The sequence below is a fragment of the Uranotaenia lowii genome, chromosome 3 (assembly GCF_029784155.1).
Source record: "Uranotaenia lowii strain MFRU-FL chromosome 3, ASM2978415v1, whole genome shotgun sequence".
In the NCBI taxonomy this organism is placed as follows: Eukaryota; Metazoa; Arthropoda; class Insecta; order Diptera; family Culicidae; genus Uranotaenia; species Uranotaenia lowii.
The window spans coordinates 177,455,927-177,478,867 of record NC_073693.1 but is presented as its reverse complement, the minus strand read 5'-3'; the positions used below and the strand labels follow the sequence as shown (position 1 = coordinate 177,478,867).

Here is a 22,941-nt window from a genome sequence, read left to right as displayed (position 1 = left end):
AATTTTCGCGCTTCACACTCTCACTAAGCAAACGAGCTTTCACAAAATCTAATGTGCACTGCTCAGTGGGTAGGGTTTCAAGAACCGTCACTAGCTGCCCATACGGCCGGGGCATAGTTTGCAGCAAATAGAACACAACCAAACTTTCTTGAAGCTGCACTCCCGCAGAATCAAGATCGCGCACTATTCGTTCGAATTCCACCAGATGATTTTGTAGCGGACCCGATTCATCGAATTTCATAGCGGATAACTTCTTCAGCAGGTAGAATTGGCCGGAGATTCCCTTACGAGCAAACGTGTTTTGCAAAGTCGCCCAGATCTGAGCCGGAGTCCCCTTCCCCTTGATATGTTCAAGTTGGGAATCCGCAATATTCCAAACAAGCACTGACTTGCACTTAACGTCCTGCCTCCTCCGTTCCACCAATCTCTGCTCTTTTTCACGCTTTATCGCAACCGAATCGTCCACTAGCACTTGCAGTTCCGGAACGTCTTCCACTGCGGAACGGATGCACTCTATCAGACCAAGTTCTTCAAGGTGCACCTCCATACGGAAGCTCCAGTTGGCATAATTGTTGCCATCGAACGAATATATCTTCCGATCTTCCTCCATGTTCGCGCCGGTTTCACAAAACGAAAGCGAAAAACTTATCTTTCGGATCTGTACTAAGAACAGAGAATTTTCACTCGCGACGCAACAAGATCGAACACGTTTTCTGCTGGGCCCATAACCTAACAAAGGTTTTACGGAGCAGAAGAAAAGACGAACGCGTCCGATTGGTAGAAGATATATTTGACAAGTGAAAAGTACACGTCTAATGAAAAGTACTCTAGAAGAGAGTATAGCAAAGTCTAGTTTACATGAATAGGAGAAGTTACACATCTGAATCTTAATAACAAACCAAATGAGATTGGGTTATTCTTAACACAACCAGCTCTCCAACCCGCTAATTCGTCCTCGCCGTAGAGATTCTCGGAAGGAAAATCCCGGTTGCCGGCCGGAATTGGACCGACAGAGTTGTTGGTCAGCAGTATCGTCATCATCGCCGTAGATCCGCCAGTTTCAACAGCGACAACCAGGGCTTGGCCCTTAAAGGTACCGTATCTTTCTAGTCAATACTAGTTTGCGCATTGCAATTGTCAAATAAAGGTAGAGAAGTGCATAATTGGGGTTTTCCTGATCTTAGAGTTCGAACTCCCTGCGATTTCTTTTGGTAAGCGAGCCGCCCTGAGGCCTAATAAAGGGAGTCCCTGTAACGCCGGTGGGGTGGTAGGTTTTAAAACTAACAGACTTTTAGAAAGAGCACAGACACCAAGTTTTTGTCACCGTTCGTTCTTATCTAGTTCGTTCCGATCGTTCCAATTTTTCTCTAGCAGTCTGTCTGTACCAAGTTAATACATTACCTATGTCATTCGATGACGTTTGATATACAATCAGTAACTGGCATCCCTGGTGTGAATGAACTGAAGAAAACATTGCGTTGGAGAGGAAGAAAATCTTACAAATTGCCGCATAATTCAAGTGAAACACAAGTGCTAAAATTGGATTGCCGAAATAAGCTTGATAATTCGTGACTGTTTTTATCAGAGAACGTAACGTTATCAGCATTTATTGGTGAATAGTGTGTTCAATTAGATTTTTTTCTCACGTAAATGAATAAGCGAGTTTTCTGAACGAATGTAATGTTTATTTTTGGAGCAGCTCGGCTCTGTTTTTCTGATGTTTATGGTTCTGCTATTTGATTCGAGAATCGAAAGAGAAAGCTGGAAAAATACCTATTGAATTTCTAGTAATTAGTGATAACGTTGAATATACGGCAAAAGTTTATGATAAAGAGTTTGAAAACGTTAAGAACAATACATTACCATAACGTACGGGTCGCGGAATACCGAAAAAACTGGGAGAACGATGGGTGATGAATATCACTATATGCATAATAATTCAAACAGTGATGACTCAGAGTCGGAACTCAACCTAAGTACACCCGAATTAAAGGGATATTTGAGCAAATGGACCAATTATATCCATGGCTGGCAGCCTAGGTTCATAGTGCTGAAGGATGGCACCTTGTCCTATTACAAAAGCGAACAGGATAGCGACTTTGGATGTCGAGGAGCCATCAGTCTACAAAAGGCCACCATAAAGGTATGTAGAAGTTAAAATGTGCATTTTTTATCATTAAGAGAAATCATTTTTAAACTTAGGGGTGATTCAACAATAACCATTCAAATGTTATAAGATACCATTTCGAATATTTCATATCAAAACACATTTAGGTACGAACCATTAAATCCTCAACAAAATCTTTGAATCACCCTATCGGATGGAAAACTGAATTGATTTCATTGTCTCTGACTATCGTTTTGGAATGTATATTTCTGACCTGACGAGTTCAAGCGTTTAATTAAATGAAATGTGTCTCAAGTCATCAGAAGTAGTACATTGCTGAAACTGTTCAAGAAGATGCTATCGCTTTTCGATCTTTGAATTTTCCTAAAAAAATGTGTTGTTTCATGCATTTCAATTTCAAACTACCTATACTTTCTTGAACTTTAAAAAAATGCTAATTTATAACTTGATGAACATAATTTCTCAAATTCACTCAGTCCATGGCAACCGTTTTCCAATTTCTCGGACTTCCCACATTCGCCGGATCACGCTCCACTTGGGCTAACCTTGTTCGTTGTGCCCCTGCTTGTCTCGTTCCTACAGGATTCGTAGCGAACCGCTGTTTTGCACCGTCGTCCGGCATTCTCCCAACATTTTTTGCAAATTAGTGTTGAATAAATCAAATGCATGTGCATATTTTTTAAGTCACTGTCCCAAAATATTTGCCTTTGGAATACATTTTCCTATTTTCTCGTTTTCAATCATTAGTCTCACGAGTTCGACGAGTGCAGGTTCGATGTTTCGATCGGTCAGAATGTTTGGTATCTACGAGCGGAAACACCGGAAGATAAACGAAATTGGATCGAGGTACTGCAATCGTACAAGACGGACTACCCGGAAACGGTAAGCTTACGGCGTCATGGGAGCACAATTTCACTGCAGTCCAACACCCTCTCCACTGCCAGCGGGAGTAGCCTGAAACGTGTTAGCCGGGGTTTGCGTGAAAAAATGCACGAAATCGAAACCTATCGGGACATCTTGTATGGCCAAATAGACACGCTTCAACGGTAAGGATTGAGAAATAAAAAAAAAAATCATTCCCTAATTAGTTTTTACATTTCCAGTTACTTTGATAGTCTTGATTTGAAAAATGAAAACAACAATCCACTTGATTTGGGCGACGGCTTAAAACCAATCGATTTCAAGGGTGAAGCAATAACATTCCGTGAAACCACTGCTGGTGTTATCACCACATTACAACATTGTTTAGATATAATCTCACAAAAAGAAGAAAGTTTTAAAAAAAAGTTGGACAAGGAGATAGAAAAACGAAAAAAAGCAGAAGATCAGATCAGGTAAACCAAACAGAGTTTTTTTTATGTTTTTTTAAATTTATTATAACGATTTTCAATTTCTTCCCAGGCAATGCAAAGAAGAACTATCCAAAAATAGAAATTCAACGATTCCTGGTCCTGATCTAGAGGTAAGTCGTTATTTTCATCATCTTTAATATGAATACTGATTATGGCATATCAAATCAATACCCTAAGGCAAAACTTTATAAAAGAAAACGGGAACGTCAGATTCCGCATCTTTAGCGCAGCTACGTTTGAGTGAATTATTTAAACCATTTTTTTTTATGTAAACTAAATAGCAAAATTTTGGGATACATTTTTTTTAAATATTTTCCGAGCTACTCACATTGATTTTTTAAACAAGTTTAGGCAATATTTAATTTCAACACAAAAGTTTGAGTAAGATACACCGGGGTAAGTGCAAAGATTCAACTTTTCTCTCTTAAAAAAAATCTCCTTCCAGAATTTGTTGTTTAGTTCCAAACAAACAATCTGACATAGATAAACTAATCTCCAATCAAATTATTCACAAAAACCACTGCACTGTTTGATAACACACGAATTCGAGTACAACGTACAAGACTTAAAAAGTGTGTTTTTGTTTTGCAAATTTTGGCAGCCAAAAAGGGCATTCAAATCCGATTTTTCATTGATTGGTGAATGTTTGGGACTGATATTCAAGTGAAAGCAGAAAATATGATAAATTTCAGTACACAATGAATGTTGTGAAATTAATATTCACTCTTGTCTAACGACACTGAGTAGTCTGTGGCCCGTTTTAGATTGGTCCAAATACAGTTGCGTTCAAAAAAGAATGAAATCACATGAAGCTGCGCACCCACTTCCAACTTTGACAAGCTGCCATTTCTCTCTCGGTTTATATTTTTTCATGAAAACTTCACACAATCTAGTTCAACTATCCAACTAACACTCCACAAAATTTGAATTCTTTTCAATGACGAGAAACAAAGATACAGCTTTTCCCGTAAAAAAGGGAAATTTGCAGTTGCTTCACTAAATTTCCTGTATCTTTGACAATTTTCATTGAAAAATCTTGAAATTTGGCCCAAAGATGTAAAAATATTTGATCTAATATCAGGCCAAGTTTCGTCAAAATCGATGAACGTGATCAAAAATGGTGCCGGATTGAAGATAAGGTTCATTATCGCCTAGCAGACGATTTCATTCTTTTTTGGACGGTTGTTTATATGGAAAACATCGTAATCCATGTTTTCTTGGTTTTTTCTTCCACAAAACCAACATTTATTACAAAGAATGTTGTAAATTGATAGGAACTTCATCCTTGCTTTGTTTAGAAATAGAAATTGTTCCAACAGAGCTGGTATTGAAACAAAAGAGCGAATAGAATACTCGCTTTAATTGTGGATCAAATTTGTTTATCGGTATAATTAGCAGGTCATTTCTTTAACTCTGTTTTTCTTATTTTGAACCCTGTTGAAACATTTTCTCTTTCGAAACAAAGTACGAATGTAGTTGTAAGCAATTAACAACATTCTTTGTGATAACTTTTGGTTTTGTGTAAGAAAAAACCAAGAATACATGGTTTTCCATACAAACATCCGTCCAAAAAAGAATGAAATCGTCTGCTGGGCGATAATGAACCTCATTTTCAATCCGGCACCATTTTTGATCACGTTCATCGATTTTGACGAAACTTGGCCTGATATTAGATCAAATATTTTTACATCTTTGGGCCAAATTTCAAGATTTTTGAATGAAAATTGTCAAAAATACAGCAAATTTAGTGAAGCAACTCCAAATTTCCCTTTTTTACGGGAAAAGCTGTATCTTTGTTTTCCGTCATTGAAAAGACTTCAAATTTTGTGGAGTGTTAGTTGGATAGTTGAACTAGATTGTGTGAAGTTTTCATGAAAAAATATAAACCGAGAGAGAAATGGCAGCTTGTCAAAGTTGGAAGTGGGTGCGCAGCTTCATGCGATTTCATTCTTTTTTGAACGCAACTGTACATCGAATACTATCAGAACTCGACTCACCCCTTTTTATTCCTGACCTTGACCGGCGGAATTTTAATTTCATGAGTATAACGCGGGGAAAGGAAGGAAATTTCTTAAAAATCGGGAGTTTTGAGCTCACCGCATACATTTTGGGGCTCTGAGCTGTTCCAGTTTCTGTATAAAATATTTTAAATGCATGTGTTTTGAAGTAACGGAACGTCGTAGAAATGTATCTCTAGCACAAACCATTTTTATGCTCAAGGACATTGGTCAATATGAAAAAAATCATTGAAATTAATAAACTTTTTAAATATGTTTTGGTAAATGGTGAATGGTGGTAATTGATAGAATTAGAATTTTAGAATTTTATATTTTGTACCATAGTGCACTTTCTTTACAAATCCCTTCACTAATTCTTTACTAATCTCTGGATGAAGGGATAATTTTTTTCACTAATAATTTTATTAAGGCTTATTTATTTGTGCCGAGTATTCACTTCACTTGTGTTGTGTTATTAAGAAAGAGATGCGTAATCGTCGCGTCGACTCAACTGTTATAAGTGTTGTGCAGCACTTGGCCAGTGGAAAGGAGAGACTTTACTACTTGAGAGTAGAAACTGGAATACTTTATTTGATTAATTTTGCTACCTTATATACTAAAACCATTTCCATGGTTACATATAATATTTGTTTACTAATTATGTGTATGTTGTTATTTGTCCCATCGATTGCTTCGATTAGACAAATCTCAACACTCCTCCTCAACATACACATTCGCAGTCTTTTAACTGCGGCGGCTCCTACTGAAAATAGGGCTACTTCTCTTCAACGCACGCACCGGAACACGCTCTCGCCCTTGTTGCAACTCGATGACCTTCCATGACTTCAGTTCGACGACTTCCACCGGGATCTGGCACGACGACCTCCCAATGGCTCTGGCCCGACGACCTTCCATGGCTCTGGTCTCAGCGTTCTTCATGTGGATCGAAGCTTTCTCCTTCGCCTCGACCCCTTTCCTGAGGCCTGCGCCTCCCAGTGGTCCGACGACCTCCACTTGGCTTTCCGGTCCGACGACCTTCCATGGCACCGGCTCGGCGACCTTCCGTGGTATCCCGCTCGTAAGTCCTCCAATGGCTTTTGGTCCAACGACCACCACCTGGTTCCTCCGTACCCTGGGTTCCCATGGGTCACGGCGGCGGTGTGCATGCTTGTGATAATGACAGTTTACTATCATTGTCCTGAGAGGGTCGTTGCACACATCTTGTCAAGCATGGATCATAATATGACTCAAATTAGAAGGCGTGATGGACACCTTTATTTAAATTAAATTAGCGGTAGGTTCAATGGTGTCCCAATTTTTCATGATCCATGCTGGTAAGATGAATGGGAGTTGAAACACTTGCCCTCCCTTCCGTTGAACAATGGGAAAATTTTGTAGTGAAAATATCACATTTTGCCGTCATAAAGTGATACTTTTCAATAGGGCATAATCTGTTTGGTAAGGTAGTAGCTAGTTTAGTTTCATAGAATAAGGATGTTTCAAGTATTGCTAGATTAGGTATAGGTAATGGTATTCGCCTCCCCAATGCTCTAGAAAGTGTGCATTTGCGGTTTATGAATTGGCTTATTCTTAAATCAAGCATTTTACAAGAACTAGGGGCTCATTGGACGGGAATGCTGTTTTGACAAATATGATATTTCAGTTTGTAATACACTTTCGACATTTGAGTTTATTTATTTATTTTATTTTTGGTAGATCTATGCATTTTTCGGTTAGGATTGAAATTCATAAATCGAAGTTTAAAATAGAAAATATGATTTCGATAAGCAAGAATGAGTAGATAGTTCAGATCATTCATTTCGGGCATTTAAAAACAGGAACACGGTTTATTTGAATTGAACCCCTACCGTGTAGGTTGAGTATTAAAGTTTGTTTGAGAAGTTGACCACAATTAGTGATAAGGTTTTAAAGAATAGCACTGTTATTTTCCTGTTCCGTTGATAAGTTGATGATAACAATAAAGCTATTGCTATTTAAGCTTACAGTTCATTGTTGATGAGTTTAAGAGACACCTTTTCTAGATTCTGTTTTTATGATATCCTAATTGAGTTATTGAATAACCGTGTAGTCGCGTAGAATCAATCACTTGAATATATCATTTACTTAGCAAATCTATAATTATTTCTAAATCAAACTAGGAAGACTCCAAATTTATGGAAACGAGTAAGGTAGATGAAAGGTAGGGAAAATTCAACTACGGTAAGATAGTGAACCCTTCTGACAACGCTATCGAGGCGTTAGCATATGATACCATATTATTTGATACCATACTGCTATTGCTCGGTTGAATTGAAGGTTGGGTTAACTCGAAGTTCATATGGGGCCCACCAACCGTCCTAGTCCGTCGAGCACTATCTTAACGCTTCCCTAAACTGGTGCTTCAGAACCCTCGGGTTTTGTTGCCGCTATCCTTTTCTAAGCTATTCTACTCTCATTTAAAATTTTCCTCTTCTGTCCCCCGTTCTGTTTTTCCTTTCCGGGTCAGCCAGGCGCTCATAAACCCATAAACAAAAAAAAAAAAACAAAAAAAAAAAACGACCACCACCTGGTTCCTGACTTGACGACGTTCCATGATACCGGCCCGCCAACCTTCCATGGCTTTCGGTACGACGACCTACCAGTGGCTCTGGCCCGACGACCGTATTCGTGGTCCCAGCCCTACGACCTTCCATGGCACCAATCCGACGACCTCCCAGTGGCTCCGGTCCGACGACATTGTTTGGTTCCGGCTCGACGCTCTTCTATTGGCCCGACGCATCACCAATGGCACGATGACCTTCCTCTGGCTCTCGGCTCGCCGACCTTCTTATGGATTCCGGTCAGCTCGCAATGGATTCAGCCCAACGACCTTCCTTGGCACCTGTCCGACGACCACCGTTTTCCTGGCTTGTCGACCTCCACCTGGCTTGCCGGTCCGACGACCTTCCAGATGGCTCCTGGTCCTACAACCTTTCACGGTTCCCGGCTCGTTGACTTCCCTTGGCTTAAGCTCGTTGTCCTCCCATCGGCTTCCTGGCTGGATGACTGTCCACTGTTGATTCCGCTTCTCCTCCTTTCCACTAGTGCTGGGCCCATAACCTGTTGAGAGCCATCAGCAGGGAGCACTTTCGGAGTGGAAAGGAGAGAACAAACTAACTGTTTGAAGGTTAAAACTGGAATGACTTTATTTTTAACTTTGCGTTCTGTTTATACTAGTCTGTTCCCTAGAGATTTATAGGGAACCGTAGTTACAATAATTTGTTTGTAAATGATAACACCAACATGCTGTGTTGTTATTTATCTCATCGATTACTTCGATGAGACGAATCTCAACACTCCTCCTCAACACAAGCTGTTAACAGTTATCCAACTGCAATCTATTCGGTGGCTCCTCCTGAAGTGGCTACTCCTCATCGACACACATCGATCCTTATCGCCTTCAGCACGACTAAGTTTCGCTCGACGACCTTCCACCGGTTTCGCCCGACGACCATTTCCTGGCTCACTCGACGACAACCTGCCTTCGGTTCGCTCGACGACAATCTCCCGTCGGCTTGACGCTCCTTGCAGTCCGTAGCCCATTCTCAAGGCTTTTCGCCTTCCCAGCGGCCTGACGACCCTTTTCGGATTCCCGGCTCGACCACCTCCAACGGATTCCAGGTTCGACACCTTCGCACGGAATCCCGGTTCGACTGCCTTCCAATTGGCTAAACCACCTTCCAAATTGGATCCCTGGCTCGACACCTCCGAACGGATTCCCGGTTCGACGCCCCCGCATGGATTCCCGGCTCGAAGCTACCGAATGGTTTTCCCGGCTCGACGCCACCGAAAGGATTCCCAGCTCGATCACCTCCGAGCGGATTTCAGGCACGACCACCTTCCATCGGATTCCAGGCATTATAACCTCCGAATGGATTCCCGGCTCGACGCCTCCGAACGGTCCCAGGCTCGATGCACTTCCAATCAGTTTCCAGGCTCGACACACTACCAAACGGTTACCAGGTTCGACGCACTTCCAAACGGCTACCAGGTCGTCCTCCTGCCGCTGATGATTCCACTTCTCTCCTCCTTTCCACTAGTGCTGGGCCCATAACCTGTTGTGCAGCACTTGGGCAGTGGAAAAGAGAAACTTTACTACTTGAGGGTAGAAACTGGAATACTTTATTTGACTAATTTTGCTACCTTATATACTAAACCATTTCCATGGTTACATATAATATTTGTTTATTAATTATGTGTATGTTGTTATTTGTACCATCGATTGCACTTGGGCAGTGGAAAGGAGAGACCTTGATTACTTGGTGGTAGAACTTGGAATACTTTATTTAACTAATTTCGCTAGCTGATATACTAAAACCATTTCCATGGTTACATATAATATTTGTTTATTTATTATGTGTATATTGTTATCTGTCCCATCGATTGCTTCGATTAGACAAATCTCAACAATAAGTAATAAGTGAAAACAATTAAAATTCATACGTTGAAATCAGATAGTTCTGAGATTTAATTCACATCTTGAAAACTATGATGTTCGATACTTCATCAGGAGCTCATTTTTTTCAAAAAAAAAAAAGGTTGTGCTGAATCGAAACTTGAAAACATGAGCAGCCATGTAACAAACATATTTGAATTGGGGGAACAATTTGAATGAATTCGTTTGAACAAATAAAGATGAAATGTTAATAGAACGGAAACATATTTATATCAATTCAGTATTCATTCAGTTCTTACCCGCCTGTAAAGAACCAATTTTCTTGAAAAATTAAATTTAACAAAAGTTTTATTATCAAATGTTGTTTTAAAATAATTTTAACAATGAGAATTTTGTAGTTACTTAACTTGTTTTTGACTGTTTTGAACTGAGTTCACGGTACTTTTATAAGTGTTTTAATGTTTTAATATTCTTCAATGGTTATCAGTTAAACAAAGGATTGCATATAACAGCTTAATTTTTATATACAAAATGAAAAATGGAATGTTACCATCTTATTTGATGGAAGGCCCGCAGTACGGAATCGACATACACAGATACAATACCAGAAGAGCACAAGACTTCAGACTGCCCAACACTGAAACAGGTTGAGCACCACTGACTCTCAGTGTGTGCTGCACGACTAACTATTACCCAAAACACAAACACTCAAAACCCAAATCGGTAGCAATTACAATTATTTACTAATACGACATTTTAAAAACCTACGCTAGCTTAACATTATTACTCACGGGCCCGTTTCCTACTCTAACATCAAACGCACAACAATCATATCACAGCGGCTTGGACGGCACAGAGGTATCACAGCTTTCTTTCGTGATATCACAGTCGTATCTGGTTTACTGGCAACCCTGCCTGGCTGCATTGCTTCGACGGGCGCGCACCACTGCCCGGAGCACCTCCGCTATCTGCAGCTTGGCCAAATGAGCTGGGCCCCATAATGCGTTGAACTCCCGAACTCCCGTATTGCTGGCTTCCACAATCGGTCTGATGAATGCTCAGGTGAGAGCTTTGCTTGTGTCCCTTCTGTTCGGTTAGTTTCTTTCGCCTTCTTGTTCCTTTTATTTCCCTCGAGCTCGGCACTGTCCTCCATCCGCATTTACGCTGTGCTCGTGTCCAGATGCCTCAAAGCCTTCAAGAATCCTAAATTCCTGTCTCCTGTGTTAACAGCGGCACTGGGACGCGAAGGAATGGCAGGCTGCTGACCGCAAGAATTTAAGCAGCAATGTCGAGTCGAACTAGACAACTTATTTCTGCTGCTGGTGTCGGGTCGATTCGTTGATTGTTGTTTTCGTTGTTCCTTGTTTTTGTTTTGTTGCACGTGTACGTTTGACATTTTATACTCTCAATTCTAAACAGTTAATTTTGGCTCGAATTAATACAATTACTGCACGCTCATTACTTAATAATCACAAATACTTAATTATAACGCTACAACACTAAAAAAGAGATTAGCAAACGCTCTCTTTTCTACAACGGATTGAAAATGTTCAACAATTTACCGCCGAGAATCAAAGACAGTGTGAATATAAGCACCTTTAAGAAACTAACAATACAACACATAAAACAGACTATTTGATAAAAGGACCAATCCTAAAAAGGATCATACGAAAGTGATGAAGATCTGAAAAAAATCAGATATGAAATTTTACGGGTATGGACATACGCGGGAGTAAGACGAAAAAGTCGTACAGAATAAGAAAATAAATGTTAATTTTAAATATCCAAAGGATAAAATGTCCCTCCCACTTCTAAAGAAGCGTATGGGGTGGAGGAAGGACCCAAATGGGCCTAAGGGACCATCACAAAAAAAAACCTAATATTCAGTAGGTACACGTTTTCACTACAACCATACTCAAATATAAAAAAATAAAAGTGAGTTGATACCTTGTTATTTGGTTAATTGAAAGTTATGGTGAAAGAAGATACCAAGTTTTAAAATGATTTTAATATACATTCTGCGCTTTTACTAGTTGTTACACTCATTATAAGATAACAAAAAATACTGAAAATCGCAGATTATAAGTGATTAAATTACGGAACCACTTTTCAAACTTTGAAATTTTATTCATTGAAATTTTTCCCCCAAATCAAAATTAAAAAAGCAGAATCAATTAAGCATTTGGATTAAAATTTCATTTGTAAAGTTCGAATAGAAATTTTATTAAGGCAGTTATGAGAGTTTTAAATTTATGTAATATTTTAGAAAAAGCAAACACACACTACAATAAAAATAGTATCATCGTTTTCGTCAATAGTTTTTCAAATTTGTTCGGTCGTAATAAAGTCGAATAAAGTAAAGAAAAAATATACATTTTCAAGGTTGCATTGGAAATTGATTCTTAGAATTGAGATGAATAGCCAAATTCAAAACCCCGCACTGCACACTCAGATTCTTTAAACGTATTAGAAAAAAATTATTTAAAAGTTATCCAACCAAAAAACATAATTCATTTTTAAGGTTACGAACCGAAACAAAATTTTATAATGCTTGATAACAATAAGATAAGAATTGCAGAGAAAATATTAAAATACCAATCAGTAGCAATTAACATAAACTTGACACGTGACTCCAGAGCTAAGCATCAGAAATGAAAATTAAAATTCGAAGTATGGATCCAAACTTATATCTATCCGATATTTTTCAAATTTGTTAAAAATTTCAGAATTCAGAAGCTAGAGCTCAATAGTAAAATGTATGAGAAAAGTAAAAGAATTACATGGCATCATCTCAAAACAATGTTAACTGTAAGGATTTTCCCTTATAAAAAGCAAAGTTGGAAGATTTTGCTTGATAAAGTGAAGTTTATGATAACTAGAATTTTTAGCTTATCCCTTTTTTATTTAATTCTGCAAGTACTGCAATTTTCTGTAGAAATCCCTACAAACATCACTGTAATCTGTACTTTTTTTTTCAACTTTAAAATTCAGTTGCTGAAAATTAACGTTCAATTTTTCTGATAATGGCTGCTTTTTGATAAAAAAAAACTGATAAACAGATTTAATTATGTATTTCAAACTAGAAAAACATTTAATCTCAATCGGGAAAACCGGGAAATCGGGAATTTAAGAATAGAAACTCGCTGGCCACCGTAGGTTAGGGTTATTTAGTGTGAGTTCTTTTTCAAATTTAATTAATTTCAACACAGTGTGCGTTTTCCCGATCCCAATTGTACAAAACATATCACCAAATATAATAATAGTAGGAATATTCCTCACTCCCCAGAAACTTGAAGGACACATGAAAAAAAATAGAAGTGTGCATTTTTCCGATATCAATTGTACAAAACATATCACAGAGAAAATTAACAAAAACACTTGAATTATTTTCTTTTTATTGATGCACATCAGCAGCGTTCGAGTCACAATTCTAAACTCCTCTTTTTTTCAACGAACTTTTTATGTTTATTTTGATTGTTGTTGTTCGTCGTTTCATGGAATTAATTTAAAATTTCATCAAAAGTTATGGAAATTTACACTACGTTTCTCTTAAAACTCCTATAGTAAATAGACGAAGACTGCGCTATGTAAGTATTGTCTTGAAAAATATAGAGGAATTGAAGGTAAAATCAAAACTATCTCCGTTTTGAGAAGCGTGCGGTGGCTAACACCCTTCAACCGACTTTTGAAACAACACTAGATAGTCCAAACATGTTTTATTTTTAAATTATTTGAAAAATACAGGGGAATTTAGGGTAAAACGACATCTTATCTCCGTTGATAATGTCGTGCATCATCTGACCCGTCCAGTCAATTTTGCCATAGTTTTCGTTCGTGTAGAAGAGCAGATATTGAATTCCTCAACGGGTTATGGATTTTTTTTGCTTATTGTGCAATATCTTCATCTCGAAGGAATTTAATAAAACAAAGAAATTCGGTATGTAATTTTCATGGTGGTTCTTAAGAGATGCCATTGGTATTCTAAAATTGTTGTTAACATAAACTCGTTCGATTTGATTGCATTGAACCACGAATTAGGTTTTATAATGAACCATTCGCAGTAAAACATCGAGTGTCATTGGAACATGTCGTGGCGTCACGTATTTTCCTCGCTTAGTTTTCATACTGCGTAGCCGACAAAGAAGCTGCAGCAGAAGGTATTGTTGACCTTTTTGGCCTGGCAAAAGCGGCCATGTAGCTTTTATAGGACTCATCGGAAATTCAATGTCTCTTGGTTCAGTTTGGTGCTCGTCAAATTTGGCCTCACAGTTCAAACGATCATACGACGCTTGAGCCGGTCTAGCGTGATGAAAAGTACACGCGTTTCTTATTGCCAAATATTGCCGAATAACGCTGAATTCAATCGTTCTTATCAAAGGGCGAACGTGAATTGTTAAGTAACCGGTAGTGGTTTTATAATAAGCACAAAATAATCAGTTCAGAGAGACGGTCCGTACGGTCCATATGGTTAAAATAATGCTCTCATGCTGATGATCTCAGGAAAAGAAACCCAACAAACCAACGTATGCAATAATCGATTCGCACGTGAGCCACTGTAGTGGTGCAAAAATAAATAGCTGGTAATGAAATTTTGGTGAATGTTGAACTTCTTTAAGAGGTCGTTGTCGCTGGCAGACATGTTCGACCTTGGTTGATTAATTTTTGGTTGAATATTCCACCTCTAAATAGCTCCAGCTTCGTTGGGGAGCCCCCAAGGCATTCGAACGATAACCGAAGTGGTGAAGTTTCTGGTGTTTTTTTTTTTTCAAAATCGTTTAACGCTGGTGCTGTTGACCTCCAGTTTTTACACATTCAATATTTGCTCTAGACGTATGATCTCCCAAAGTTACCTAATAATACAGTTCTCATTTGAAGCAAATGAACTACAAAAAAAGATCTCAGACGGATGAGGTGTAACGTAAAAAAATGTTGTCATTACTCGAGTAATCAAACAACATTCAATTATCGTTTCCAGTCAGTTTGGATCAAATTGTGATTCTATTTTATTTCACACTCTTTTGAATTTCAAATTCATTTTGAGTTTTCATTTCAGATAATTTTGTTTTCAAATATGTATAACTTCCTTTAAAAATCTATTTCATGTCGAATGACATTCTCAATTTATTTTATTATCAAAATAAATTTTTCGCTGAATACGTCATCATTTGTTCTTAACTAATTGTAAATTTATTCATATCTATGTACATAAGTAGAAAAATAGATTTCTTTCATGTAGTTTTAGTGTAAGTCTGTATGCGTTTGCTTAATATATTTTTCCATTAAAATTTCTATTATTATTGCTCTTATTATTTTTTACAGTTTCAACTCCTATGATTTTAAAAATAACATCGAATTTTTATTATAATAAAATATAAATCTTTTCTTTTTGTTGTGCTGAGAACCAGGGCCGTTGCAAAGTGGGGCAGAACAGGCTTTGTGCTGGACAAAACCTCGTAACTTTTTTAAATCAACTTATAGATGTTCAGATGAAATATTCTCGAAAATAAAACCTATCTTTTCGACATGTTGATGATATTCTAAATATAAAACTAATCGTAGTAACCACAAATGCGTTTGGCTACCCTATACACAAAAATGCTTAGTAATGAAGGTGTGTTTTTGTGAAGAAGCAGTTTTAAGTTCAGTGATGATAGTCCGTCATTTTTTTTAGCATTTTGTTTTATCTTTTTTAATATTATTTTTATTTTATATTCTATAATATTGGTGTTAACATTTGAAAATAATAGATTTCTTTTTATTTTTCTATTTTTATAGAATGTATTTTAATTAATTTTTATTAATTGACTGAACTTATTCCTTTGTTATCTTGTAATCAAAATATCATAAACATTTTTTGCCACAACCTTTTTTAGACGTTATTCTGTGTCAAAAAAAAATTAAGCTATGAAAACAGAAGAAATGGGGCCGTTTTCTGGCTTTTGTATATCTACTTTCCAATACCTTCCGCACATATTTCAAATTTAGATATATTTGTAAATTTTTGCTTTTGAAAATATTTTTATAAAAAAGGAAATTTAAAACCGATGTAAGAGTAGTTATTGAATCTTCCATAGATCTAGATGCTAACTTCTTCGCTCACTGAGCATTTAAAAAAGTTTAGCACAATTTCTTAAAAAAAAAATCAGAAAAGAGTTTCTATCAATGAGCAAAAAAATTTTTGAAAAACTGAAGCAGAATTCTGAACCTGTGATTAATTTTCGAGGTTTTGACATTATCTTTGAGTTAAGATTGTTTCTCTAGAGTAACCCTACTCAATGATGAAAATTTGATTAAGAATTTCAAGTTTTGAGTGTAGAGATCCTACGACCCTTTCCTACGGCCATGCTGAGAACACTAATCATGGTTAACTTTCTAATTGTTCAAACTGCTCTTTGAGCATCTGATACTCGATAAGAAGAAAAAAAATTGTTAAAGCAACATTAATTTAAAAAATTATCATAAGCTCAGTTAAACCGTAAATTAATTTATTCTATCCATAAAATCCTTACCCCTGGAGTTCACTATAAGCTGATGTTTGCATAACCTAGAATGATTGGCTAATTTTTTAAATCATTAAAGTCGAATTTTTTAGCAAACATATAAACCTATAGTTTTTTAGGGGCCATGTTTTGAAAACCCATTATTTTGTGAATGACGCTTGTCGTCGAAGAAGAACTTTCATGGACAATAATTGTCATGCTTCAATGAAAACAGCATCCGTCCTAGTAAGATACAAACCGGCTCTGAAAGGGTCGAAAACTCACTACCTTCACTTGAACCGCTGATTGCCAGACTTAACTGACCTTGAACAGATTTTTGGCGTGTTTATTTTTTTTCAGCTGAGTGACAAAAATACTAGTCAGTTTTTTTTTGTTGCTGTCGTTCAGAGCTAGAGACCTATACCTAGAGTAGACATTCCAAGCGCGCAACCAATAAATAAGATGTCGGTGTAAAGTAGATCTGAACTAGTTGATACACTTTTAAGACTGGAATCAAGAAGTTGCCATCTCTCAATCTTTAAGTCTCTAAACTTAACCCGTCAGGTGCGCCAAGCCCACTCAGACTCACCAATCAAAACATTCGGCTCAGCTACCACTTTCATTATGTAATACATCTCTGTTGTTGTTCGTAGTTGTTATGGGGGTTGTCTTGGGGGAAGTTGAAGAGCGTTCGACCAATGACCTGTTTCTGGCAGGTTCGAAAGTAGGGTGGTTCTTATCGGGTCGCATTGTGATACGTGTATTTATTTAACTTATAACCAAACGAAAGTGAAAACTTTGTTATATTAACGTAATATATAACTCACAAAATTTGGAACTTAGAAGGATTTTTTAAAATCCATTTTAACGAATCTACTTTTGTTGAAATTTAACCAAAAACATGCATCTTCAGAAAAAGTTCTTGAGTGTTTATATTGTGTACCACCCTAGTTTAAAGAAGTTAGCTATCTTGGTGGTTCTGGTATCAACCAACATCGAGATTTCGAATCTGTAAAACGATATTGATGAAGTTTGGTACCTGAAGTGATTTTTTCTGCATTGCTTGACTCCGAACCTTCAATTTTACTGACCAGAAAGGTTGAAATAAAATTGACTGAATTCAGGCCGCTGTATCTTAACACATAAAGGACCGCGAAAAAAAAAATCAACGCCGGGAATCATGGGAATTCGGCACTCTAGATTTCAGAATCCAGTGGATCAAATTGCACAAACTCAGTTGGGAAACCAACCGTTTTGTGTTTAGTTTTGTCGATTATAGTTTCATTATTAAACATATTATATTTTAATTATGTTTGTAATTTTAGCACACTTACAGGGTGGCCACCCATTCGGGAAAAACGGGAAAAGCGGGAAAAAGACGGGATTTGAAATTCAACGGGAAAAAAGCGGGAAAAAGCCGGGAATTTCTACGAAAAGACGGGAATTTTTGGCTCAGTGAAAGTCTGTTCAGTGAAATTTAGTCGAAATAGGTCGAAACAAGTGGAAATGGATGGACAGTCGATCACCAGTCTCTTTCCAATTGACTTCGACTGATTTCTACCAGGTCGAAACGAATCCTCCAGCCGAGCTGGATCGGTTTCGATTAGTTTGAACTTGCTTCATCGAACAACAAAAGGATGTTCCCGAACAGCCAGATTGCTAATCGAATAGAAATGGGAAGAACAAAAATAAGCTATTTGATTCCACACGGTGTTGCTATCTATTTTTTTAATTAAGTTTTCAATTTACTACAAAACTGCAGCGAGTTCGTATTAGGATTTGACGAAACGTTAAATTAGATTGTGCAGAAGCAACAAATGGATATTTGTATGCGCTTCTGGAATCAAATCAAAAACCTAGTTGAAGCAAGGTATATTGGTTCTACATTCTTATCGTCGACGCGCTCGAATGACCTTCTGAATGGCGTGAAACTATGTTTTTCGAAAAATCCTGATCTACTGAAACGAGTGATTCAGTATTTCATGGATGGTCCAGCAGTAAAGCCCGGTTTACAGTTCTTGTGAACTCGAACTCGAACGTGAACGTGAACTCACCACAGTGAAAAAATATTCCGCAGTGAAATGTCAAATCGGTCAAATCTTCAAAATTAGCAAGAGGTTTGTTCAATGACAGGTAGAAATTGGTTTCGATCGGTAAATGACAGATCATTCAACCAATGTTTTGATCGATACTTGTCGAACCAGTACTCAAATTTAAATTCAAATTTCTCAAAAAATATATTGTTTTTCTTCAAAACATATTCAGCTTTGAAAACGATTGATTTAATAAAATAATCCAAAGGTCCTTATCTACAATGAATTTAAATTTAAATTATGAATTTAAAGTACTCTCAAAAAGTATTTATCAATTAAGGAGTAACGAGCTTAAGCGATTTTTTTTCTTTTAAAAAACTTATTGAAAGGACGTTATGAATAACTTCTATAAAATAGCAAATTTTTTTGTTCTTGATTAAAGATTGGCAAAAAAAATCAAAATTACTTTCAATTAGTTTTTATGATTTTAAAATGCATCAGTTTGTAGTATTAATTTGGCTGATTTTCAGTTCTCCTTAAAACACATTAGTTTTGAATGATTTCATAAATTTTCCAATTATTTCCATACCTATTCTGAAGCACACATTTGAACAAAGCAGAATCTATGTTTTTTTTTATTTCAATGGACCCAGGCCATTCGATGATCCACATCTACATTTATTCGTTGAGAAACTAAATTTATTCGTCTACAAACTCTTCCAGCAGGTGCAATTAAATGATGTCCAAGCGGGTTTTAAAGTTAAAAAAAAATATATCGTATGCGTTTCATTTCAAACTCATAGTATTTTAAGCCTTCAATTGCCTTGAAATGTGCTTGCAATTTAAAAACCAATTTTTAAGGAGCGAAATTTTTTTCCGTCATCGGTGAAAAATTCTTTCAAAATCCACATTTCCATTCGGATGTGAAAATTAACGTGGAATTTATATTCACCACTCTTGTTCGTTTTCCGTTTTCACGTTCGCTCAGCGCGTTTACACTTCGAGCGGAATGTCAGTGAACGCGGAAAAATATTCCGCAGTGAAAATCGGGGGAATTGAAATAAAACCAATTTTAGAGGGTTTCGAACAAGGAAATCAGTTCAAAAATAATCTTCCAACCATTCCGCATCTATTCCATCTAGTTTCGCAACCATGAAATGCAGTATAGTCTAGATTTTGAAGAATATAAGTTTTTCCATTTTCACGATCATAAGAGGTGTAAATGCACCTTAAATTGGAAAATGCTCAAGGAACTAACTAGCGAGGTTCAAGAATTTGTTTCGAATCTGGCGTACGAGATTCTCACGATTGGGAGCTGTGAACTTCACACTGTAATTACATAAAGCGTACAAGGAGCGACTGAGGAAAAGTTAATGGAATTTGGATGAATTTTTGAGGATTATATTTCCGTTAAAATTTTGTGACGTTCAATAGGTGGAAAATGAGCGCGTTGCTGCTAAAATACTACCGTACTTCAAACGGTTTGTCGACGAGGTTAAAAAAACAAGAGGAGAAAAAGATTAAGGAAAACCATCCATTTCAAGCGGACTTTTCCATCGATTTCCCGGTCGAAGGTATTCGACATTTTTGCTAAAGCTGTAGATGATAATTTGCTGGGATCCAAAATGAGTTTTTTTTTTTTATTACGGTAGCTTCGACTGTTGAGTCATTTTTATGCGAGTATCAGACAGAAGCACCGATGGTTCCGTTTTCTTCGATGATCCGGGCTTGTAAGAGCATTGATGGAGAAAGTTGTAAAGCCTGAACGACCAAACTTAAAATCAAAAACACTTATTACAATTGAACTCTCAGAAATAAATCTTCTACCTCCTGGAAGCGTAGAAATTGGATTCTCAACTAAATCGACGTTAAAGAAAGCAAAAGATTCTGGTCATGTTTCCGACAAGGATATCCTTGTGTTCAGAAATAGCTGTCGTTCGTTTAACAGTGGATATTTTAATAAAATGGCTGGCTATACCATCTCCCTTGTCTTATCCCATCACTCGGTATTTATAGTGCGTTAATCCCAATGTGGTTGCACACTATCCAGATATTGCCAAAAAGCGCTTAGACCTGTGTCTAGAAATACTTGTTGACAAGCAACACTTAATTAGAGCTTGTGACGATAAAATTAAGGACGAATTCGGACAATTATGTGCAATACCTTCAATAAAAACATCATTTCGGGATATCGATAAAAAACACAACCATTGGACATTTTTGGGATGAAACTTATTGGCGAACCGAAAAAGGAGTTCTTCAATTTGACGACTTTATTGAAGAAAATTCTAATTTTGTCCCATGGCAACGCGTTTTTCTGTTAACGCGAAATGCCTAGTTGAAAACCAAACCGAGAGTCTGACAGCCTAAAGGTCGCGGTACACGGTGTACCGTACACCTCAGGTGAAAATGAAAAATCTTATTTTATCAAAAACTCAAAAAAGTGACACATATTGGCTTTGTAACATGGTGGAATCGTTGGGGAACAGTTAAAAGCTGAATTTTGAACAGGTCTCAGAGTTTAAAACTGCTTAAAAATGTTTTTATTTCGATTCCCCCAACATGAGGAAATTTCTGCGGTGAAAATCGTATCGTACACGACGGAATCAACATGTCAGGGGGGGTAACCGCTATAACGGTAACGAGATCGTTAATCCAGTATGTCCGCAATTCTCACTCGAGATATGTCGAGTCCTTAAAAGCAAAAAAATGGATGAAAATCTGAAAAAAATTCTAGCGAATCGGAAGCGAGAGGCAGGAAAGGAGCCTAAGGAACTGGAAGCGAAAAAATTGAAGGTGCTTTCCGACGCTCATAAAATTAGATTACTTAAAAATATATGAGATACAAATAAAATTGAAAAATGATAATCAAACATATTTTTATTAATAAACCCTTTTTCTTTTGTTTAACATTTTCGAATCGAGTGACATAGTTAAAAAAAACCATCAATCTTATGATTTTTAGGCTTATTTGTAAACATTACTGAAACAAAAACCATTTAAAAATCATTTATCACTAAAAGAATACTTAATCGATTTTTTTATATGGTTTCAAAAATGAATATTCGAAATTTGTTTGGTTTTCTGTTGTATAAAACCAGGAATTTCATAAGACCATGCGGGAAAAAACGGGAAATCAAAAATTGATTTTGAGTGGCCACCCTGCACTTGCAGAGAACGAAAAAACGAGATATTGGAGATATCTCGAATTTATTTAGTCTGAAATGAGTTAACTGTCGTTTGAAGAAAGGTGACCCAACCAAGACTTTTTGTCTATTAAAATTTATCTACGAAAAATGATAATTTATTTAGTCTGATACTTTGTAACTGAACACTAAATTATAGAACCCAATCAATATTTTTGTTTTTTTTTCCCTAAATACTCAGCGAAACGTTATTAAAATATTTTTTGATTTTTTAAGCACGAATAATCAGTAACTTATATTAAATTCATATATGTTCATCATTGGTGAACAGAGTTGCAAGTTTTCTGATAATCATTTGAATTTGATACTCACTGCAGTCTTTATTTGATTCAAACTTCTTATTTTTACATTCAGAATTAAAAACGCTACTTGTTTAAATCAATTGATTTGTTCTCAATAAAATAGTAAGATTGAAGTCGTTCCGTCATTTGTTTCAATTCAACTACACTGGTTTGAACAATATATTTTTTCGAAACTAAACGGTTTTATTTTTTTCATATTTCTTATATTTATATTATAGTTTGCTGTGATGCCTAGGGAATTTGAAATAACTTTCTGGCAAGAAAATGCAGTTATTGTGTTTTTATAAAGAGATTTTTGCTGTGGAATTTCGACGTTTACGTTTCTTTGCCCATGATGAATATGCAAACCTTTTCCACGTTTTTAACTGATTAACTGATTAATTTCATTACTGTGGGCAATATAATTTTATAAATTGCATGTCTTCAATATTCCGAACACGATTTAAGACTTACCACACCAGAAAAACATACTTATCCCAAGAGTGGTCAAACATGAGCCTAAAAGAATTTTCGTTGTTTATCCAGTAACATAAAGAAAACATTAATTTGCATACTACATCAAAAAAAAAGTCAAGATACAAACTTATTCTCTTGAGACTGAAATATGATAAATAAATTCTTATTAAATCCTGATAAAACTCAATTTGTAAATGCATGTTCTTTAAAAAGATGTTTTAAAATGGTAAAACTGGTATTTAACAACAAACAAACAGCACTTAGAAAACAGAGAACCAGTTTTTGCTGTATTCCTTGATTTAAAACGTGCATTCGAAACAATTTCTAGACCTTTGTTATTGAAAACCTTGAAACAACTTGGAATTTGTGGTAATGTGCTCAAATGGTTTGAGAGTTACTTATGTGGCAGAACTCAAAAAACATCTTTTAATAATTGTATCTCGAATTCTTTGGATAACTCTCTTGGGGTGCCTCAAGGAAGTGTACTGGAATCCATTCTGTTTATGATGAACATTAATTACATAAAACGGGTTTTGCGATTTTGTGATATTAA

General features: G+C 36.6%; 1 protein-coding gene across 1 annotated transcript in view; it reads left to right on the top strand.

Moving 5' to 3' along the window:
* The first annotated feature begins 1,453 nt into the window (after window positions 1-1,453).
* LOC129756694 (ceramide transfer protein) overlaps window positions 1,454-22,941 on the top strand; it is a 53,669-nt gene continuing 32,181 nt past the window's right edge. The window contains exons 1-4 of the mRNA XM_055753660.1: window positions 1,454-2,143; window positions 2,876-3,174; window positions 3,232-3,462; window positions 3,530-3,590. Coding sequence (XP_055609635.1) covers window positions 1,907-2,143; window positions 2,876-3,174; window positions 3,232-3,462; window positions 3,530-3,590 — 828 coding nt within the window. The 5' untranslated portion in view covers window positions 1,454-1,906. The remainder of the gene's footprint in view (window positions 2,144-2,875; window positions 3,175-3,231; window positions 3,463-3,529; window positions 3,591-22,941) is intronic.